The 23,313-nt window shown below is 32.2% G+C and overlaps 1 protein-coding gene across 12 annotated transcripts in view; it reads left to right on the top strand.

Annotated features, from left to right (window-relative positions):
• The window catches only part of Ca-alpha1D (Ca[2+]-channel protein alpha[[1]] subunit D), a 391,248-nt gene that overhangs the window by 232,212 nt on the left and 135,723 nt on the right, over positions 1-23,313 (top strand). For 9 of the 12 annotated variants that reach the window (XM_071582710.1, XM_071582711.1, XM_071582713.1 and 6 more), the window contains exons 15-20: positions 379-499; positions 1,818-1,909; positions 3,070-3,161; positions 9,968-10,065; positions 10,353-10,509; positions 20,563-20,692. In XM_071582710.1, the coding sequence (XP_071438811.1) occupies positions 379-499; positions 1,818-1,909; positions 3,070-3,161; positions 9,968-10,065; positions 10,353-10,509; positions 20,563-20,692 (690 nt within the window). Of the gene's footprint in view, positions 1-378; positions 500-1,817; positions 1,910-3,069; positions 3,162-9,967; positions 10,066-10,352; positions 10,510-10,590; positions 10,724-20,562; positions 20,693-23,313 lie in introns of all 12 variants that reach the window. The other 3 variants (XM_071582704.1, XM_071582706.1, XM_071582709.1) reach the window with 1 other exon arrangement.

The raw sequence follows: 23,313 nt of genomic DNA on the forward strand, positions 1-23,313 counted from the left end.
GTGTCATTTCAACTTTGGATGAAATGGCTAGAATTTGTCTCTATGTACATTATTATATCTAATTGCAAAAAGTTATTTTTCCAAAGTTTTATGAAAGATTAACCCTTGCCGCTGTTTTTTTCTATTATCATTAGGTTAAAAGAATTTCAGAAATCACAGCATATTCTTAAAATATAAGGTCTTAAGAACAAAATTAGTCATTTCTTCTGCCTATTAATATTCTGATTTAATATTCATTGTAGTGGGTATTATTCTGTAGAGCCTTAATTGTAATTTCTATTCCTTTTGATTATTGCCTGTGTATTAATGCAATATTTTTGTACTTCATTTTTTATATTGCTTATCCCTGGTATCTTAATAAGCATTTATCTTTTTCAGATTCTTACAGGAGAAGATTGGAATGCTGTCATGTATGATGGTATCCAGGCTTATGGAGGTGTCTCATCCATTGGAGTGCTAGCATGCGTGTATTTTATTATACTTTTCATCTGTGGTAATTGTATCCTTTTTACTTCTACAAAATTGTATAGGAATCTAGATTTTAAATGTACAAGTTTTTAGATTTTCACTGTATCTTAGTCACATTTCAGCTAATTACAGCTCTTTTACTGGTGCAAACATAATTAATAACTATCTGTGACAACTTGAACATTAAAATCTAGGAAACTTAATCTCTACAGCCTCGTAAGATAACAAATTTGAAGAAAATATCCTATGGTTGTAATAAATTAGCATTACTTGTCCAAAACAAAAACTGTAAATTGCTGTGATGGTTTGTGGGAGAAGGAATTCCACGACAGTGACCAACCACAACCTCTTAACCAGAATGCCTTTCTAGGAAGCGAAATTCCCACAACCTCTACGGAAGGTTTTTTGCGTATTTAGAAATGGAGACTAGGACTAAGCACATTAATTCCATATTAGCTAAAGAATAAAACCATGGAGAAATTCACGCTAACACTAAACAGAACCAAGCTGCAATCACTCTCCATCAATAGTGTAATTTCATTTCTGTTTGTTTTATGCATTGCATTATGGAAAGTGGGATCATCCAAAGTGTTAGGTGCATGTAATTATTACATTTCCCTAATATATGTAATTATTTAGTTGAATGCAATGTCATACTGCTGAACACCAGATATTGATGGTATTGTTAACATTGTCTGAATTAAAAAATATTTTTACCTGTTAACTGATCTATTTATGACTTTCTACATTCATTTTATATTTTTACTTTTTTATTGTACTGAAATATGGGTAAAGGTGGTAAATCCTGAACCTGTTAATGAAGATATTATTACTGCATAACTACTTTTAATGTTTTCATATGAAATAATTTGAATGTTAGGTAAAATTTAGTGTTCCAGTTGAACCATCATTTATATAAATTATGTTATAAAATTAATCTTTAGGCTTCCCAAGTGATTCTCTGATGAAGGTTCCATGCTGCTTCAGGGAATTACGATCACATAGGTTGGCTTTTTATCCAAATAATTTCAACCATGAGGATGGCTACACCTGGACTGGTGGAAAAGAGTAATTCCATCTTACCACCAAGGGACAACTCATCAGAGTGCTCAGGGTCCGCCAGCGTCTCCTAAATATAGCGGCCATAATGTAATGAAGATTACTTCGACCTGAAGAAACCTCCAGGACTTGGCCAAAACTGTTCCCTAACAAGCCAACCTATGCGGTAGTAATTCCCAGAAGCAGTATGGAACCTTCATATTATAAAATGTGCTAAATTGCTCTGTGAATTTTGCAAATGAAAGAATGAAATATTTTACCAATATTTTCATTAACTATCAACCTAATAGATATCTTGCTGAATGTCTTCTTGGCTATCGCAGTTGACAACCTTGCTGATGCTGAGTCATTAACTGCAATAGAAAAGGAAGCAGAAGAAGTGGTAAGCACGAAAAACAAACCTTGTCCATTTCACTTTAACCTTGCACTTGTTTTTGATGCTAATGGTCATTTCTGCTTATTATGCTGTGCTAAAAATAATTCCCTGGGTCTTTAGTTTTACTTCCTCAATGTAAAAAGCTTCCAATTTACGTGGGGAACTTGTAAAATTACTGAGGAAATTGGGGGGGAGGGTTTGCATGGGTAGGAGTATGTCACTTAGGCTTAGGTGTTTGCCCTCTTTTGTAGTGAAAACCAGATGTGTTCATGTTTTCATGGAAGTAATAGAATTTTGGGAATTAAAAAAAATTAATTATTTGCTAAATGATGGTGTTTTAAAGAGTGTACATTTTCTCTCTGTGAGAATCGCCATTGCCATATGTCTAACAGGGTAATAGAGATCCAAATGCATTGAGCAATGAGTTAGTTCCAGCTTAAATTTTCTGAAAAATCAAATTTCTGCCAAGTAGAAATAAAAATTGTCTATATTATAGTAAGATTATAACTTCAAATTTTAATAATTTAAGTGCCTTCTTTTTCTTAGTCTTCCTCTCCTGTCAGACCTTAGGTCCTCAATGGCATCACTATAAATATTGGTGATGTTTTTTCATTTAAGGAAAAAAAGTCTTGGAATTTACTCAGCAATAGCATCTGATACCAATTTACACTAAATGAAAAAAGAGACTGGCTTTCCACCATAATAATAGATATGCCGCTAAGATGCATACTTGGTGCTGGTATTTGGTATTGTAGTCATCTGCCTGTTGTACTCAGAGCATTGAATGACTGTCCTTCCAAGGTATTCCAAATTATATGCATCTGTCATAACAATCTTCTAATTCACTTGAGTGGTGTTTATTAATTGGCTAGTGGTAGAACGTTTTGAAAATTTTCCATTTAACCGAAATGCATTATTCAAGTTGACAATATGCATTATAGGTTGGCTCACAAACAGGTTTTTCTAGGATCAAATTTGCTTATCAAAAGTGCAAATTACATTTTCAGTTGTATGAATTTCATTGAAGGTTAGCTCTGTGATATGCCAAAATGTCCATGCCTAATGACATTAGTGTAATTGTAGTAAAATTTTAACATATCTATTATGTTTCAGTCATTAAAAATTTAGTGCTTCTCTTAGAAACAGAATCATATTTGTTTTTGTAGGCAGATAAGCAGAAATCACATAGTGGGTCTCCGGCTAGAGAAGATGGGGAAGCTGAAGTTGATGGAGAAAATCCAGCTGAAGGATCTGAAATGTAAGTCTAGTGGTCTATAATTGGTTTTCAATTCATGATTTTGTCTCTAAAAAAGTTTGAGATAAAAAATCTCTTGATGAATCCATTCATGCACCTTTTCCATTTACACAGTAAGGCAATCAAAACCCAGTACTGCAAAGTGCATCCCCTTCATCTTACAAATTGTCTTACTAGCTTCTTCAACAACTACTTTCATTTAACTTCATTTAACGATTGTACAGAGTAAAATTAAGCTATGTTGCAAGTTGTTATTAGAAATTTGCACAGTAAATGTTGAAGTGTCTCTTGTGGTATTAAATATTACTTTGTATTTTTAGTCATAATGTTTTTGTATAAAATATCAACTGCAATTGCACACTTAAGTTGATATGAAATATCTGGTAATTTCATATATACATGTATGCATGCATATGAAATTATCAGCTAAGGTATTCATCTAAAAGCCCAGGTCTGAAGGTGGTTCTCTTCGACTGCATTCATCTCATCTCCATCATCGCAATTCAAGAGAGGGGAGAAATAGCAAATTCATCTGATGTTACAATCAATCAAATTTCTAATTTCATGCAGCACAAAAATCACTGTTGTACTACCTTTTCTGCATCATCATTTCTTTTATAAATACACCTAGTTCATTCTTATGTATTTTATTATTTCTCCGGAATTTGGCCAGATAATTGATTAACATTTTGGAAGAGGTAATGCTTTTATCAATATTTTGTAATCGTGTATGAAATGGAAGTCCTAATTCACATTGAAGTCAATGAAAAATTGAAAATGATAGAATCATTAAATAACAGTTTGTTTTCAACTCTTGTACAAATTTATAAACATTCATTTTATTTTTAATTGCCATTTGCAATTGTTTGGTAATTATGGAAAACTACAAAACCTAAAATTTGGCACTTGATGACAAATTATTACAATGAAGGTCAAAGTCATTTTTCATATTGTGAATGCAGTGAAAATGAAAGGAAAATTGCATAAAACAGGCCGCGCTGCAAGTGGTGACAAAAACTATAGTGGGAGAAAGGATGACAAAGGTACAGTATAATGAATTCATCAGATTTCATTTGGATTGCCTACTGCTTCTATTGCATTAGAAGAAAGGGCTCCATGGAACAGAGGGTAGGATGTGAGGGTGCTGCATTGGAACCAGCTACTGGGGAGAGAGGGAATGAGGGGGATGGAAAAGGCATTACACAAGAAACCCTTATTGCAGGATGAGAGTGAACCTTGTGGTAGGCAATACATTTATTATCTGTGTCTAATGTCTTCTTCAGAGTTTAGCTTATGAATCCTTGAAATGTGTTGATTTTAATCTTATTGTTATGACTAGTGATCGAGGTAAATTGTTTTTATGTGCTAATTGCACATTCCAAAAACTAAGGAGACTAATACTTAACTTATTTCTTATCTGACTTAAGTTCTCCCTTGAATTTCACTGCCATTAATATTCAGTCAAATGAAAGCCTCTGATCTACTCATGCCTTGTTGCAACCCTCCCAGGCCATGAATGATGGAAGGAATAGGTGCCAATTGATTCCTTTTAGTATTGGAATTCATGTCTCCAACTACTTTAAATATCTGTGTATAAATGTGTGTTTATATAATGTAATGTAGAGTGCATGATAAAAAAGTATAACAATGAAAATTGGTAATTTTGCGTTATTGTTTGAGTAAAAGAGGCTTATCCTCATAAGATGTTCAGGATTTTATTTGAGCAGGCTATTTTTACTGCTGACAGTTGATGGAGACACCAATTTGAACACCATGCAAAAGGTTTTACTAACACATAACCCTCAGAGGGACTCCTCCTTGAAATGAGCCCTTTGGAACATAAACAATACTTGTTTATTACCCTCTCCTTGTTCATAACATATGGAAAATATGTGTGTAGCAAACAGGGCTAACTATGTCCAGGAAAATTAAATTGCTAGAAAACACTCATGCCTGAGTGTTAATGCTCTATTGAAAAATGCTCACAAAGGAGCTGAGAAAAAGTTTGTGATAATCCTGTGGAAGAAAGGGTGATGATAAATAAATACTGGAAATACCTAGGGTTTAAACATGAAACAAAATAAATTGAGTAATTTCAATTAAGATCATTAAGTATCTCATGCATTTACATTACACACTGTAGAAGAAATGTAAAGTTCATTAAGGAAGTAATACAGGGTGCGGCAACATAACTTTCTTTTTTAAAGGGGTTTTGCTTTATATCATGTAGCAGAATATGAATTAACTAAATATACATGGCTCAATCAATAAATCCTTGGAAAAATTGAAAACCATTATTTGGGTTATTTTTTAATTTTTCTATATTATTTCCTTTTTAGCTTGGTGCACTTTACCCAGTGTCTCGCCAACTTTTTTAAGCTGTCCAAAGAGTAGGATTTTGGAAGGTCAAATAGGCATCTGTGTTGGCAATGACCTCCTCATTCGGTATGAATCGTTTTCTGCTGAGCCATTTGCTCATGTTTGGAAAAAAAAAGAGTCACGGGGGGCAAAGCTGGTGAATACAGTGACTGATGTAATAATTCAAACTTTAATTCCATAATTTTCTTGCTCAAAACTGCATAGATGTGCAACCCTGTATTGTCTTGATGGAGGAGAATTTTTTATTTGATAAATGAGGGCATTTTTCTTGATTTTTCCTCTCAACCAATGAAATAACAATGCATAACACTCTCTGTTTCTCATTTGTCATTTTTTCAAGTGATGAATATACCCCTTTCATATGCATCCCAAAAAAACTGTGGCCATCATCTTGTCAGTTGATTTCACCATTTTTGCCCTCGTAGGAGCTGGATTGGCTTTAGAAACCCACCGGTTCGGCTGTTCCTTTATCTCTGGAGTGTAGTAATGTATCCATGTTTCATCCAGAGTTATATATAGGTGAAGAAATTCATCAGGATTGTGATAGAAAAGCGCCAAACCAGCCTCTGACTCAACCACACAATTGCATTTATGTATTATCCACTGAGAGCAAATGTGGAATTTTCAAAGGAATAATGTAATGGCCTATGTGCAATCCTACCAATCAGTTTTCATAATGCTGTCCAATTATAATTGCATGATTGTTTAAATGCCTTAAAATTGGATATTCCAATTTTTGGAATAACAGGGATTATTAAAAGTGTTGGATATCTGCTCTGCTTAAGTTGTATTTCTGAATTATTTCACCTGATGCAAGACAAAGGGGTTTTCTTTTTTATTTTGAGTATTTATTGATTCCTTTTGGGGTATTACAAAACAGGGTTGTCCAATCAATGCCAACTCTTGTCCTCTGGAAAATTTTTGCTTTCAAGGTGGTAACTTTTTTATAATCCAGTTTACTTATATATACACCATGATGGTGAGCATTGTCACATTAATTTTAAAGCTAGGTGATTTGATTAGATATTGATTTCATGTGCAAAATAATTATTTCTAATTACTTTGAACCGTTTGGCCCAGGAAAACATTTTGAACATCATGAACATGCTGAAGAACAGTGCTGAGCGCTAACTTTGAATATATGAATGTTTATTTTAAGATAGGTGCACATAAATTTTAAAAAAATTACATTACCTTTGTGAGTTACCTTACATTATTTTTTTACAACTTCAATGATCTTGGGTAAAATTTCTTTATGTTAATATGATGGAAAGATAAAGCTAGCAACATGTGTTGCTTTATCATGCTGGAAACTCTTAATTTTTTATGATGACCATTTTTTAACTTTTTCATTATCCTTCTGAATGTACAATTCATCCAAATTCCTCAATTATAAGTCCTGTGAGTGAGTGTCATAGTCTTAGTGGTTTTTATTTAAGCTAAAGTGAGTGAGTGACTCACGTATGGTTCTCAACCAGCTTACTTCTATTCCTCCTTAAATTCTTATCCCTAGTAAAATATGAAACATGTGAAAGTTAGGTACAGAGTGTAGTACTGTACTTGAGTTATTTTATCCTGTTTGCATGCATATAAACAGATGCACTTTGAAACCAAATTTTAATGGCAATGGGAAGACTGGTGAGAGTTACAGGCACCAGTATGTTTCAGATTTGCTGTTTTTTAATTGATCAATTTACGAAATCCTTAACTTTCATCTTCATGTGAAATATCCTGCAATTGTCAAATTATTAACGACATTTGGAATGCAATGGACTAAAAACCTATAGCAATCTTTTGCTTTTATAAATTGTTGAGAACAATGTTTGAATCTAAAACTATAGGTTTATTTAATGTAGCTTCTTGGTTTTTTGTATTAGTTATGATTTCATTGTGAAATCAATGCCAAATTCTTACTTATGTATTTCATTCCTTTAGTTCCACCTCAAGATTCATCTTCATAAACTTATGATCTGCTTCATTTATTTTTATATCCTTGTTGAGGAACATTCTTTAAACTGTGTTCTAGGGCATCTTTATTAGTTTGAATAACTGATCGTAGCACTTTTCCACTTGATTTAAATTTATTTATGGCCGGGTTTCAATTTGTAACATCATCATCAGATAACAAAATGAAGTTTTGCGCCATCTTATATATATTTAACATTCCAGAAGGAGGGGAGTGGATGTGATAAGAAATGAGGAGAGGGAGGGAGAGAGAGGGGAAAAGGGGGAAGAGAAAGGAGATGTTTACAAAGGATAGCGGAATACAGGGTTTTGACCTCAATTTGATCTTTATTAGTTTGTTCCGATACAAACTGCCAGACTGTATGCTGGCAGATAGGTGGTGAATGAATGAAAATAATGGATGAGTTGATAACAAAATGTATAAAATAGTATGTTTTTAACTGGGAATTATTGAAAAATGCGGTAGTGCCAATGGTGGGTAACCTTAATGAACTGCACCATTAAAAGTCGAAGGAGAGGTTGGTATATTTGAGAAAAAAAATCCAAAAGATTTGAGATAAAGGAAAGTTAAATAAAAAATGCACCATATTTGTTGAAGTGAATTGTGTGAATAATAGTATTTATCATAAATCTCATTTTACCCTTATGGAATAGTAATTGTCTCTATTGTTATTAGCATTTAATTTTGTATGTGATACTGGTGCTTTTGTGCTTGTTCGATTTATAATGAGTTTAAAATTCAACTTGATTCTTGAAAAGCAGCTAACTACAAAGGATATTAGGCTAGATACAATTTATATTCATTTGAGCATTCAAAGTATAATGAGACATACGTATAATAGTAAGAATATTTAACGTTTGATAAGAATGGGTCTGATTTTATTTTGGGGAATTTGGTGCATCTGATTCAGGAGGAGGGCAACCCTGAATGTATTTTCTATGGTTATTCTAATACTCTTGAGTAGCAAATTTTTTTAATTGACGATGTAATGTGGCATTATTAGGCAGAAGGTTGTGATGAGGTAAGTAAAAAAGGTCAAGTGCTTCAGGGGTGATGACAAATTAATTTTAAGGGATTTGGTGATGTGATGATGAAAAGAAATTGCTGAAAATGACAGCATTGTTATGGTTCACTTCTTTCATCACAAAATCCATGGCTTATCATTAATTCTCCAATAAGCTCCTCTCCTTAAAAGCTTTTAAAGGATTAATGACCTTTTGCACAATGGTTTGAATCATCTCCCAGCGATTGAATTCTATTTCAAACTTCAATGTGAATCCAACTGAATAAATGTTGTCCTTTTAAGTATTTTATCCTCATAGATTCCCTTGAAGAATGCATTCATTTAATTGTAATCTAAGGATTATTTTAGTTGTAGGTTAATTAGGTTTGGTGAACATGTCTGAAAGATTGTGGAAGAAAACTTCATTTAGCTACATATTTATGTTTATCTAACTATGATAAATATTGAAAGCTACCACTCTAAATCCTAACATTATACATTGATTTTATGCACAATTTCACTGTTCACTGTGTTAGTTAGTGGGACAGTAGGAGCTCCTGCGCCTATTCGTTGTGGGCCAAGGAAATTCTGTTTTTTCTGTGACTTTTTTGAATTGCTGTAGTGAATAAACTGTCTGCAATCCTATACAAATTTAGCTGTAGCTTGTAATATCTATGGGCCTACGCATCTTTTAATTGAGAGTCACTGGTTAAAGCAATCATTTACGACTTGGTGTGCCGAGTGACAGGCCAAAAATGGGAAAAAGTATTAATGTGTGTATAATGATCGTTATCTGGATTTTAAAAAATTCGGTAAATGTTGTTGAAATGCCACTGCAGTTTCTTAAGGTAATATACAAAAAGTGAATAATTATGTTCTTGGGAAATATAACTCAATGACGTATAATTTCAATATATATGACTTCTTCTGATAATTTCTCATTTTGATAATTTTTTCTATTTTATGATGACTTAAGTCAATTTTATACTTAAGACCTAAGGTTCTGTTGCAGATTCATCATAAATCAAAGGTTTTCAGACTGAAAGAATGCCTAATTATAAAAATTCAACAATATATGTATCAATTTATTAAAATTAAAGTAACTTGGTGCAAATTATTGGGAATATGAAACAATTATCTCATAATGATGCAACATGTGTCTTGGTGGAATTCTTTTACTTTTTACTGCTTTACTGCAGCCTGTGAATCTTTGCTATTCCCTTGGTCAGGCTGATGTTCAATGATAAGTGTGATTAAATAAATATGAATTCCTAAACATACCTTGTGGCATAATGAGCCAAATTGGGTAATTATAGCAATGCAATAAGTATTGCAGTACCTTAAGGCACTTATATTTATTTTATATAACTTTATAGACCTTCATTATATTTCATTGCAGTTAGTTGCCCATTAGGTGACATTAAATAATTGTGGAATTCTAAAATAAATACCTTATTTTAGGTCTGAAAAGGATGAAGAAATGGCTAGTCATTCAAATGTGAGACTAGAAGCTGAAGATGGAGAAGATTATGGCTACGATGAGACAACAGACAATCAGGGTGAGACATTAAAATAAAATTTTCTTTTGGAAAAGTGAATAAGTGCATGTGGTGTCTGTTCTCCATAAAGTTTCTCCTCCTAAAATTGAGCAGTTTCATTTCCAGTAAAATGTTCAGAAATCACCTGATTTTTGACGTGAAAATTGTTTTTGTAGTTATCAGTGATATTTTGGGATTTACATCAATAGTAATGAATTCTAGATTCAAGTTTTGCTTTCCCACTTGCTAAATTGCCAAGCCCAGTATTTCTGAGCCCTTAGTAAGGATTCTAGTTTGCAAATTTTCAGAAGAGGGTGTACACAGTGATAATAGTAGCGAAGAAATGGATAAAGAGAGTAAAATGGAATCTGCTCGCCCGAGGCGCATGACCGAAATAAGCCTTAAAACAACAGTTCATCCACTTCCCATTGGTACCAGCTTCTTTATATTTTCTCATAAAAACAGGTAGGTTTAATATTTTAATTAACTATGATTAGCCATATTTCAATTGCATCTTTTACCTCTTTCTTTTTTGCATACATGAAGATATGGATGAGACAGTGGGTGAAGATGGCCAGATTTCAGCTCGGCCTCGGCGCCTTTCTGAGCTGAACATGTCCAATCAGAAGCAACCTATACCCCCATCATCATCCTTCTTCATTTTTTCTCATTCAAACAGGTGATGACGAATCGGATCCTTGCATCGTTGTCTAATAACTGTTTGAATTTTCTTTGCCCATTTGAACCAATAAATTTAGCCTAGTCAATGATACAGTGTGCACCAGAGTGTCCTTGCTGATCTGCTCTTGTTTTCTATTGGTAGAATATAATTATATTTTGCCTTGCTTTTTAGAATATCATTGTCTCCGCATTTTGTTGCTAATAACTGCTGTGTTTATCAATGAGGAAAATATGCCATGAAACATATTTCAATTAAATATAATTAGCTTATATTACTAGGAGAGTTTAATATATATTTCTAGTGGGTCCTATTATGTCTTTATAGAATATGAATGTAGTTTGATTCATTTCAGCCTCATTTTATCTATATTGTAGATTTAGTCTTGTATAAAATGAATAGTTTTTGATTTATCAATGAAAATTAATAATATGTTGCTTAGTCCCATTTCTGTTTTCTGCAACGTTCAACCTACTCAACCAATATGTAGGTGGTCTATATTTTTAAGTGTTTTACTGGGAATATGTTCACTTTTATATTCCTGTGATTTTCCTCATTGAAATTGCTTTTTAATATTTGTTTTGCCTGTCAAATTACTAAGCATGATGTAGATTTTCTGCAATAGGTTTCTTTAGCAACAAGATAGAGATTCAGTAGAGCTCTGGATAGGAGTGTGCAAGTGGTTTCTAATGTAAATAGTTTATAGGTTTTAAAATGTTTTGTTGAAGGTTGCACATTAATTTATAAAAAGGCTTGTATTAAAAATCCTACAACCAAAATATAAAGCTCTACTGCAGAATGCTGCAGTTTGTATATATTATAAGTGAAGTCCATAATTTTGATAGTAATTAACTTTATTGCCTTTTCCTATAGGAAATTATGTTAATATGCCATATAAATATAAAATTATTATTTGTACCAATAATATTCACTAAGTTGAGTTTATGAGATCTATGAGGTGTGTAAGGATAAAACAACATATGCTATCATTTTAAGTTAACATAGTGTGTTAGCAGTTCATCTTTCCATGAAACAAAATGCATCTACCCTTTTTGATTTAATCTATGGTATCAGGAAAAGAGCAGGCATTGTTTTTGGCACCTATTAGAACCAATTGTCATCAAATGATTGCATACATCTCTAATGTTCATAACATTGTCTTCTTTTAACAACTTGCGCTAAAAAAATCAAAGTTGCTCTAATGTATTCACTATCTCATGAATCATTTAGAGTAATTACTCATTGAGATAAATTGTAAACTCTGTAATAATATATATCCGAGACCATATAATTAATCACCATATAATGCCCCTTTTCATAAGTGATTATCATAAGTTCATCAAGAGACCTCCACTCATCAGCAGATGAAACATTTAAGTATTTCATTGCCTCCACATAGATTCTGAATTGTTTGGTAAACAAATGTAAAGTTTGGGGAAAATGTGTGATAAGACTATTGGAGAGGATATTTAAATAGAAATTTCATTTCATTTAATTTACTGTGGGATTGTAATAAATGATTTGTATGGTAAAGACTAAGGAAACTGACTTTTGTGGCATCCTATCATGGTGAAGGTCAGTATAATTTCATCTCTAGCATATTCTAATATCAGACTTGAAATGAGAAAACATTTCAATCTTAATCATCAACCTAACAATATTCCTCAGTTTACCGATACATGAGAGAGTATGAATTAAAACCATACACCATTTTGTGATGCAAAATGTTTGCAAAATTTGATAAGCATGGAAAGAGAGATAAAATGGTAATTTAAAAAATGAATGATTACTTTGTAAAAGAAAAAGTTTATTTACTCATGATTTGATTTGACAATGCAAAAACTAGAGACACATGGTACCATTTAATTTTTGAGAATCGGCAATTGTATCTTCTGAAAATGAGTTAGTTTGAATTTGAAATCTGAAATTAGCATTCTAATAACTTAGGTGCATAAAGGCATTCAACACTCTGATGCAAGTTTCCAACCATACTTGTTTTACCCAAGCTCCCTCCCTCTTTTGATAGACTTGAACTCTTCCATCAAGAAGGTTTAATACTTTTCTTTGAGAATATTCTCAACTACTGCAACAAAAGTTTAACAAAGATTCTTTGTTTCAGGTTCTACTTTTAGGAGTCAGATGCATGTCACCCGATTCCATTTATCATTACTGTAATAATGGTGGTTACTTTAGGTGTTTTCCTCTGTCAACTCCACTAATTCACAATTTTTTGACAATACAAGATTTACTCTTAACACTTCCTATCATATATCATTTATTCTTCCTATTATACTCTTTTCTTTATCACATTCTATCCCTCTTACCTTATATGGGTCCTAGGTATGCTGAGTAAAAAGTGAATTATCATACAAAAATTTAGCCACTGTGTTGATGTTTGCCTATTATATTTATTTGGTGGAATTGTCTCTTTTAATGACCAATTTTCAAATTTATATGCCTTTATGTGTCTCTGCTATCATAATGGTTTTTAAGACTGACCTGATTAAAAGTATTCATCAAAGCAAATATTTATCTCTGTTATTTTTTTCCTCACAAGTTACATATTGGTAATATTAAAATGTAGTTATATAGGTTTGAGCAGTATTCTACTGTAAGCCACGTAGTGAATAGCTAAGTAGATAAGTAATAGTGATAGCAGGATGAGGGCATAAAACATACTGGTTGAATTATGAAACCTAAGGAGCCCTCCCAAACATTCCTCCTGAAGCCTATGCAAGGTGAGCAGCTGACAGTACTTAGTATAGCATTTTTTAACTCATTGTCCGTTAGAAAGCAGTATGGAGTTGGTGTAGTGGGTATGTAGTTATTTGCGCACACTTAATAGATAGTAAATATTCATTTAAGTTGAACTTGAGTTGGTCGATAGAAGACTTAAATGGGGTTAGCACGCTGCATAGAAAATATTTGTACTTTTTTAAAAATCATGAAATTCATGAAAATGCATGAAAACATTTTTTGCTAATTTTACTCTGGAAAATCCTACCACCCCTGCAGTAGCATTCATGAAGTTGAATAAAATTTCTGTATTGATCTGTTTCAATATAATAGAGTTGTAATCTCTGATTAATCTCATAATCATGGGTCTTAAATTTTGCTGAAAGAATAAACATCGGTGAAATTGGTCTCTAAGCCTTGAGGCATATAATTACAGGTAATATTCCTGGTCGACTGTGATTCTCATAATCATGGATCCATTGTGCCTGGCTGGCTGAAAATAATAAAAATATTGGTGTTCATTTCTTGAAGAACACTATATAGTATATTCAGATTGCATAAGATGCTAGAATATGGTTATCGAGGATTGGAATAATTTTGAATATTCTTAATGAGATCTTTCTTTATGATTTGCTGGATTTCTGGCTGAGAATAACATTTTGCCGGTTAAATGTGCTATGATTGGTTATTTCAAGTGGATTTTACAATGAGTACATTAATCTAAAAATTTACTGCCATTTTTTCCTTGTAACAATCATTTGCCCTTCAGTATATTTGCTTTTGCAATTGTAGGATATATTGTAAACAAAATATTGAAATTACTTCCTCACACTGACAGAACTGAACCCATGTTGTCTCATTTATTGTAAAATGTAGGAGTTATCACAGATTAGGAGTGAGAGGGATTATCACATTCTTATACCTTTACAAATTTCAAGGGACAAAACTTAGGGATTGGTCAAATAAAAAATATTATATTTGAATCCCAAAACAGAATCGACTTTTCATCGTGTTTTGAGTCTTTATTCTTTTTCTGAATTAATTTTATTCACTGAATCCAAAATCAATTTTACAGTCTCTATGTTTTTGTGAGGATGTGGTAGTCTAATAGGTAGAGCGCTGGACTGATGAGTGGAGCGCCTGAGTTTGATTCCATGGCAATGCCTCTGAGCACACTCAGCTTCACCCAAGCTGTTTAATTTTTTGGGTACCAAGTCTTTCTGGGAAACAATAGGTGGCATGGGGTGAGGAACTGGCCCCTCCTATCATTGTGTTAATTTCACACAACTTTGAGCTTAGTATTGGGTGAAGTCTACCCTCAACTAGCAAACCAGATCTTGGGTTGTAAACCATGGTGGTGATATGATTGTGAATATTTCAGTAGTTTTATCTTTTTTCTATACATTAAATTATAATATTTTCATAATAACAACACCAAATTTACAATCGAATCATGAACTTGATTAAAAAAAATTAAATTACTGCAAATAATGGAGGCCTAAATTCATAATGAATTTTATTTTCAATTGGTATAAAAAATTTTTCTGCATTGTCGATTTTGTATGGATGCTTACTGTACCTATGTTTGCTTAACCTAATTTCAATTGCCACTATGTAGTTAATAAGAATGTATCTAAATCTATTATGTTCACATTTCATTCCGCTATTCATTCATCCCTGCATTAACGTAAACAAAGGTTAAGGGTCCATAAAGCAGAATTGTTTCAAAAGATTTCGTTGGTTAAAATCTGATGAATAGTTAGTTAATGTAATATTTTTTCATGGCACATAATTTTTAATTGCTATTAATAGTTTAATTACGGCCCAAGTTGATTCAGTGAAACTGATTCTTTTTGGATTAATGATTTGAGCCACAATATAAAATACTGTAGCTGATATCCTCAAAGCATATTTTACTTCCAAGCAAAATGTTTAAATTGACATTTAAAGTAATTCCTCATTGATGAAAGCAGGATGATCATGTAAGATTTATGTTTCCTAGCACAGTGTGGCAGGCTAAGAAGTATGGTACAAAATTTGCTGGTGGCATATTCTAAATAATACTAACCACCATATTCAGTGAAAACTTGTGGGTCTTGAGAGATCCATGATCTCAGACATAATTTTTAATTTTTAAAGTACACATTTGCTCTCTAGGAGAGCCAATCATCAAGACAAGTATCTCAATAAGAATTTTCAGTAATTTTTATAAAAGTCTGAACATTATGTCATTCACTTTGGCAGTGTTTTTTCTTATTTTTTGTCATATGTACAACATAAAATATTCAAATATATGATTATCTCAGCCCAAAGCAGGGTGGGTGTTGACAGTGAAAACCAGAAATTCCCGAAAAGTTAGGGATTTTTGCAAAAAGCCAGGGAGTTTTTCCTTAATTATAAAATATTATTTTCCAAAAATGTTCAAATAGTTGTTTCTGGAATGGCCATGCACACCCTCAAAAATTGGTACACTTGATAATAACCATGAATTTATTTGGTAGGCATACATTCTATTGATTATCTTCATTAGAATTTTTAGAAATGTTTATTTTGTATGTTTATTTGCATATTAGTATAAATAGAGGATAAATGAACATTAGGCTTAGAAATAGTTTATTGTCAGCCTTTGTTAAATCTTGTCAAAAATCTTTTCAGTAACATGAGAGCAAGACATGTTAATGACATGACAGATAGAACCTTCAAAAATCTTTTATTCCATCTTATAATTGAAACCCAGATTTTGAAATTATTACCATGGATCAAAATTTTCCAAGTGAAAGTATCCATGTATTTTGTGATGGTTTTAAAGTTGGGCAAACCTAGAGAAGTTAAGGAATTTTGAGATTGTATTTCATGGACCACCCAGTCAAAGGTGGGTTTTGAATAATGCCACAGTAGCCAAGGAAAAGAGTTGAACTTGGCATGCAAACAAAATTTAGATGCCTCATGAATAATTTGATGCTATGTTTCAAACATTAGAAAAATTTTTAGAGTTATCACTTCAGCCTCATAATTATCGTAGTTTCTTTAAAACTATTCCCCAAAGAAGGCAAGTTTCCACTTCCTTCTAGCTAGCTGATTGGTAGTTAAATCATGTTTGTAGATAGTATTGATGAGATCACCTATGATTACAATATATCAAGGGTGAATGCCAAGAAAGAATTTCAGAAAGCATTAAGCAAATTCAAAAGGAAAATATTAGCAGAAAATGTGAAAGCATTTTAGCTGTACGTCAGAGAGGTTCAGGGAAATAAGTCAAGAGTTAATTCACTCAAAAATGAAAAAGGCAAAAGAGTAACCAGTAGTTTGGAAAAGGCTAACTTATTAAATTTCTTCTTCTAAAGTGTCTTCACCAATTTCTCACCTAATGTCTCCAATAGCTTGCCAAATCATGCTGGTCAATTGATGCCCAAAATTGAAATCTCATATTAAACGTTGATTGAAAAATATTAAGCCTGATAAATCCTCTGTGCCCGATCAAATACCCGCTCTTATATTTAAGGATATAGCATCGGGAATTGCATCATATCTAGAAATCGTAATTTAAGAAGTCGCTAGTTAATCACAAGGTTCCCAGAGATCGGAAAATGGCTAACATAACGCCACTATTTAAAAAGGAGACAAGAAGAAACTGAGCAATTACAGACCTATTTCCCTCACATCTATTTCGTGCAACGTTATGGAACGTTATGTAGTTGCTAGTTTGATCATGAGACACCTTGATAGTCAAAGAGTTATTGAAGAAAAATTAGCACGCTTTCTGAAAGGGTAAATCCTGTGAGGGACAACTTGTGCTTTTTGTTCATGATATCCTTATTTTATGAAATCGTTTTGTTCCAGTGAATGCAGTTTTTCTAGATTTTACCAAAGCTTTCGGCAAAATACCTCATAATAAACTACTCACAAGCTAGCTAGCTAGAAGCATATGACATAGATAAAAATATCCTGGGTTGGATTAAAGAACTTTTGAATAGTACAAATAGTAGTCATAGATGAAGTTACCTCAAATGCAGTAGAAGTTACTTCAGGTGTTCCCGAGGGAAGTGTTATCAGACCTGTTTTATTCCTACTTTACATTAACGACACTGACTCCATAATCACTGGTAAGATAGTTATTTGCCAATGATGCAAGGGTTTACCATTATTAAGGGTTTATTTATTATCTTGAAGACACAGCAGCTTTATTAGATGACCTTACTTCTATACAATGCTGATGCGACAATTGGCAATTAGAATTCAGCTTAAATAAGTGCATAGTCATGAATTTTCAGAGAAAGAGCAATGCCCTCCTAAATGCCTAATGCATCGGCAATTTCAAAATAGAATGTGTAGGTTTGATTAAATACTTCAGTGTTACCTGCATTCACGACTTCTTCTGGGTGAAACAAATATGGAGAATATGAGGACAAACTAACAAAAAATTAGGATTAATTAGAAGAGTACTGGGTAAATTTGATGAAAAGGTAAAAGAGAAATGTTACCTTTCGCTGTGTAGGCCTCATTTAGAATATACCTCTAGTATACAAATATGAGATCCTCATGAAGTTGGATTGATTACGGAGTTGGATCGTGTGCAGCGTAGAGGGGCTAGAGTTTGAAAACGTTGGTATGATAAACTTAGTGGCATTTCCAAAATATTATAGCAGCTAGGCTAGGAATCACTTACAGAGCGAATGTTAAATTATAGATTACATCTCTTGCTTAAATTGGCAGGACGTCTCTTAAACAGTGTTGTTGAAAATGTATTATATCCCCATCGTACTACAGTAGGAGAGATCATGTCAGTAAAGTTAGACATATCAGGTGTAGAACTCATAGATTGAAGATTTAATTTTTACCACGAACAATAAGGGATCATAGGAACATTATCCGATTGCAGTAGATTTTATATTCTGGTCAAAATTAGTCTGGTGTGTATTCATCCCCTGCCATACATCCTAGCGGTGGCTTGCAGGGTACTAAAATACCTATTTATCTAAAATATCTATTATTCTTACAGGTTATCTTTATCTTAGCTCTAGGAGAAACATGTTTTCCATAATATCCATGCCACTGTATCTTATATGCTCCTTCAAATTTAACCTTAGCTGGAAATACTTTTTGGTTTCATTGGATTGAAAAAATCATTCATCAACATATCAATCTCCGTTTTTGTTGGAAAATAATTAACCATTTCATTTCTCTCTGTTCTCATAAATGGATGCATGATATGCATTCTTTTTTTAGATGGCATATACCATATAATTTTATTTGAATTCATGATAAATGTTTTATCAATTCAGAATGATATGCAAGTAATGCATTAACTTGCTTATTTTCAGTTAAGTAATGCTATTGAGGAAATTTATACATAGATTTGTCAAATGTGAAAGTTGTTTGTGGGTGTAGTTGGAATTATTTTTTAAATGCAGGCTTGAAAAATTTGTTGTTTACAAAGCGTGTTTGGTAGAAATTGTTGTAATTATTTTCTTATAAACACATCCTGTTGATCAGTTGGAACCCTATTATAAATCAGTTTTTGAAAAGCTAATATTCAAAGAAATATAAATTCTTAGTATGGTCGATGCGATTTCCTATTTAAACCCATAATGATCTTGCCATCATACCATTGTATACAATTATATTTCCTAAATTCTGGCAATAAATAATGCAAAAAGGTGTCATGGCACAGTTAACATTCATCAAATTATTAAAACTTTACAATTATTAATTTTATTCTCATGAATGTCTATGATACAGGGGAAAATGCTCAAATATATCCAATGTAGTATTTTAATTTGCATTCTATAATTTATCCTGGACCATGTATTTCTCATACAAATAGAAAGCAATGTCGGAGGTTCAATATAATTACTTTTTTATCTTGTGATTTGTAGGAAAATATAAAATATCTAACCTTAAATGAGCCAAAATAAATGTATGTCACATGTGGTATAATCTGTTGAAAATACTTAGTTTTACATGAGTCTTTACATTTTTGAGTTTTTCTCAATAAATTTTATACTATACAAATGGAATATTCTATTGAAATACTACTGCATAATCTGTGTCCTAGGAAACAATTTGGCTGTCATGTACAAACTATGTCACTCCACTTGATGGCATGCCCCTGTGTAATTATTAGAATAGGTGCATTTAGCTGTAGTTCCAGCTTTGTGTAAGAAAGAAGGCTTAGATATTTATTTTGTGTGTTCCTTATTTAATATACTATGAATTGAATGATCACAGTGTTTTGTTTCATACTTATATGATTTTTATTGAAAACTGAATGCTAGTTTTAGGTTTTCCTGTTTTAAATGTGGGTAATTAAGAAAATTAGTTGTAGCATTGGTTTCCTAATGTTTTAGTGCTGATATCTAATTTGAATGAATGTGGTTGCTGTTACTGGCTTCATTTTTACCCATAGAATTAAAAACAACCTTGTATTATATGATCAGTATATTTTGCAGGTTTTTATTACATTGTAGGCCCTATATAATATATTTTTCATATGATTGTTTACCATTGTGGCAATAAGGTGTATTTTAAGAAGTTCATTCCATTAAAAACCATTGTTTTATTGAAAAGCATTAGAAATTTGTTTCATTTTTATTTTATTGTGCAGATTTGTGTCAAAAAATATATTATTTGCCATAAATTGATGAATTATGTAGATGTGATAATTACCTGTGGAGTTTTTTTTTAATTTTTAAAGATCATTGCTCGTAGCTTCAATTTACAGTTTTTGGTCAATTGATAATTTAATGAAAAAGATGCATTATAGGACTAACCTGTATTGTGTTGTGAAATTGCCTGAAGTGTATAAATTGATTTCTGGAGGTGGACCTTTGTTAGTAGATAATTGGTCTTAATAGAACTGTTTGCATGCACATAGATGAGCAATTATATGGGATAGAAATGAATACTCTTTTAGTCTGTCAAATACATACATTTGTAAATGTAACAAGAACAAATCCACTAAAATAACATGTATATTCTATAGAGGAGTATAATGAGATTCCTAGAAAACTGATCTAGCCTTTGAACACTAAAAGAGCAATTCTATTATTGATATATTGTCCATATCTATGAGTTTACTAAAAATAATTTGGATTTTTAATCAGGTTTCGGGTGTTCTGCCACTGGTTATGTAATCATAGCTATTTTGGAAATGTCATCCTGGTATGCATTATGATATCATCGGCAATGTTAGCTGCTGAAGACCCTCTAAATGCATCATCAGAACGAAACCAGGTAATTTTTTTGTTGGAATGTCTTTAGTATCTAAAAAAAATCCCTGTTATTTGACTGGCTAATTTATTTACCCACAATTCTCGTTGTATGAGCACTTATCAAAATAATTGAGCTTATCAGTATGATTGCTGAAAAATTATGAATGCTCAAGATAATTTTGAAAAAAATTGAAGTATTTTAAAATGAATATACTGCATAAATAATGAATGTTAATTGTAATTTAGAACGAAACCCAAACATCTTTTCTTAATACTCTGCGTCAAACTTTGGGAATTATGGAAACAAATAACCATTTAACGATGTATACATCTGTATACTTTATTTTTTAAGAAGGATGAGGAAGTTGCACAGATGCAATAGTTATGAAACAGATAGGGTACTTTCATGTGCAAGTTGGCTCATTTTCTACTTGCTTTTTTCTTTAAATAAATATTTTTACCTAATTGTACAATTTTTCTGTTATCTTGTTTGATTATGTAAATTATGTATTATTTGCATGATATGCATTAAATAGAATAAGTCACCTTAGAAATAAGTAAAATCATAAGTAAGTTATAGAATAAGTAAAATGATTGAATTGTAATGGGAAAGCTGATGTGTAATATGCTCAAATCTTTGTGCAGTAAATAAATAAATGTTCTACTAAGGAAAATAAAATCAAAATATAATAAAGTACCAGTTATGTTATGAGCACATTTCTATAATTATATTGCAGTTGTAACATTTGGTCCTGGTTAATATCCATGAAAATATGGAATATTTTTATTTTGGTAAAATATGGGTGTAGATATACCATACTATTACATTATCAAGTCAAGTAAAAAATCCCATGGTAAGGAGTCCATGTGGTGAGTATTGAAAACCCAGTAATGGATGGAGATTGTAAATTATTAATAGGACTTATGTGTTTCTTCACACAAAGAAATGACAAAAGGCAAATAGTTTATTAGGAAATTCAAGAGAGTCTTTAAAAAGTTATTTCACTTTGTGACTTGTTCAGCTATTCAAATAGCCAAAAATGAATAGAAAAGTGCCTGACACCTTTTTTGAATGTGGCACTGTTTAATGGAATGAATTCTCTGGTAATTATAGGAAATTGGGATATTGATGAAAGTGTTACCACTTTCTTTTTCTGTAATCTTTTGAATCCCCTTGTACGTGATGTTTCTGGAATAAGTTATTTGTTGGTCAAATAAGATTTTTCAAGTTGGAAAACTTTACTGATGATTAATTATGTATAATCTAACGGAACACAGCAAGCAGTCCTATAGTCAGGAAATAAAATTATGGTCCATGAGATTACCACAATTAAGTATCATGCTTAGTGGGTCATTCAATAAGTCCTTACGAAATCCAATAGATGGCCCTCGTAGGATTAGGAAAGGTTTACCTTTAGTAAATCATATCTCTCACCAGACTGCTGTTAAACTTTCATTGATATCCATTATGTGTTTTCATTTTCATAGTCAATTGAAACAGCAAAATTTTGATTATTTAGAAAATGAGTTGCTAGTGGTAATCAAGAACTTCTATTTAAAAGGCTAAACACTGAGAGAGATCAAAGCCAAGTTGGATGAAGTTCATGGCACATCTACCACTGCGTTTGTGGCTGTTTACAATTTGGTAAATGAGTTTGAATGTGGATGTTTATCCAAAATGATGACTATCATTTGGAACGTCCAAAGGGGTGTCTTCCTCTGAAATGATCGATAAAATCCAAGAATTGGTTTCGAGTGATCATCAAATCTAAGTTCACGAAATAGTTGATGGCATAGGTATATTGCAAGGTACAGTGTCGCATGGAAAAATTATCGGAAAAGTCTTGGCAAGATGGTTGCCACATTTGCTCTCAGTGGAAAATTAATCCAATCATGTGGTTGATTAGGAGGCTGGTTTGAAACTTTTCCATCTTGATCCTGACAAGTTTTTGTGTCTATACACAGCTGTGGATGAAACAGGTACACTACTACACTCCAGAGACAAAGGAACAGTTGAAAAAGTGAGTTTCTAAAGATGATCTGGCTCCGATGAAGGCAAAGATGGTAAAATCGGCCTATATAGTGATTGCCACAGTTTTATTTAGATTAATTACCAGTAAAAAAGACATACAATAGATGCAGAGTATTATATATCTATATTGCATTGGTTAAGTGAATAATAAAAAAACCTTGATTCGGCAAAGAATAAAATTCTCTTCCATCTAGACATTTATATCCATGGATCACACCTGTGCAGTTTTGATGGCGAACATAATGGAATTGAAGTTTAAATAATCACTACATCAACTGTGTTCACCAAAATTTGCCCCCATTGACTTTTTTCTATTTCCAAATATGAAAAAATGGCTTGGCAGAAAATGTTTCAAGTCTCATTGCTAACACAGTTGCTCATTTTGAGAACCCTCTGAAATACTACTTTTTGAGTGTCAAAAAGTTCGAGAAATGCTGGGAAAAGTATTTTGAGTTAAAATAATAAAGTGTTGAAAGAAAAAAAATATCTACCAAAAATTATATGTTTTCATATTTTTCTGAAAGTAATTATTGAACAATGTATGTTATGATTTGTAACTATGTTATGTTAGCTTTATCTAGTTATTATAAACTTTTGTTTCCATATCTTCA

The sequence above is a fragment of the Hetaerina americana genome, unplaced genomic scaffold (genome assembly GCF_022747635.1).
Source record: "Hetaerina americana unplaced genomic scaffold, ioHetAmer1.1.p SCAF_12, whole genome shotgun sequence".
NCBI lineage: Eukaryota > Metazoa > Arthropoda > Insecta > Odonata > Calopterygidae > Hetaerina > Hetaerina americana.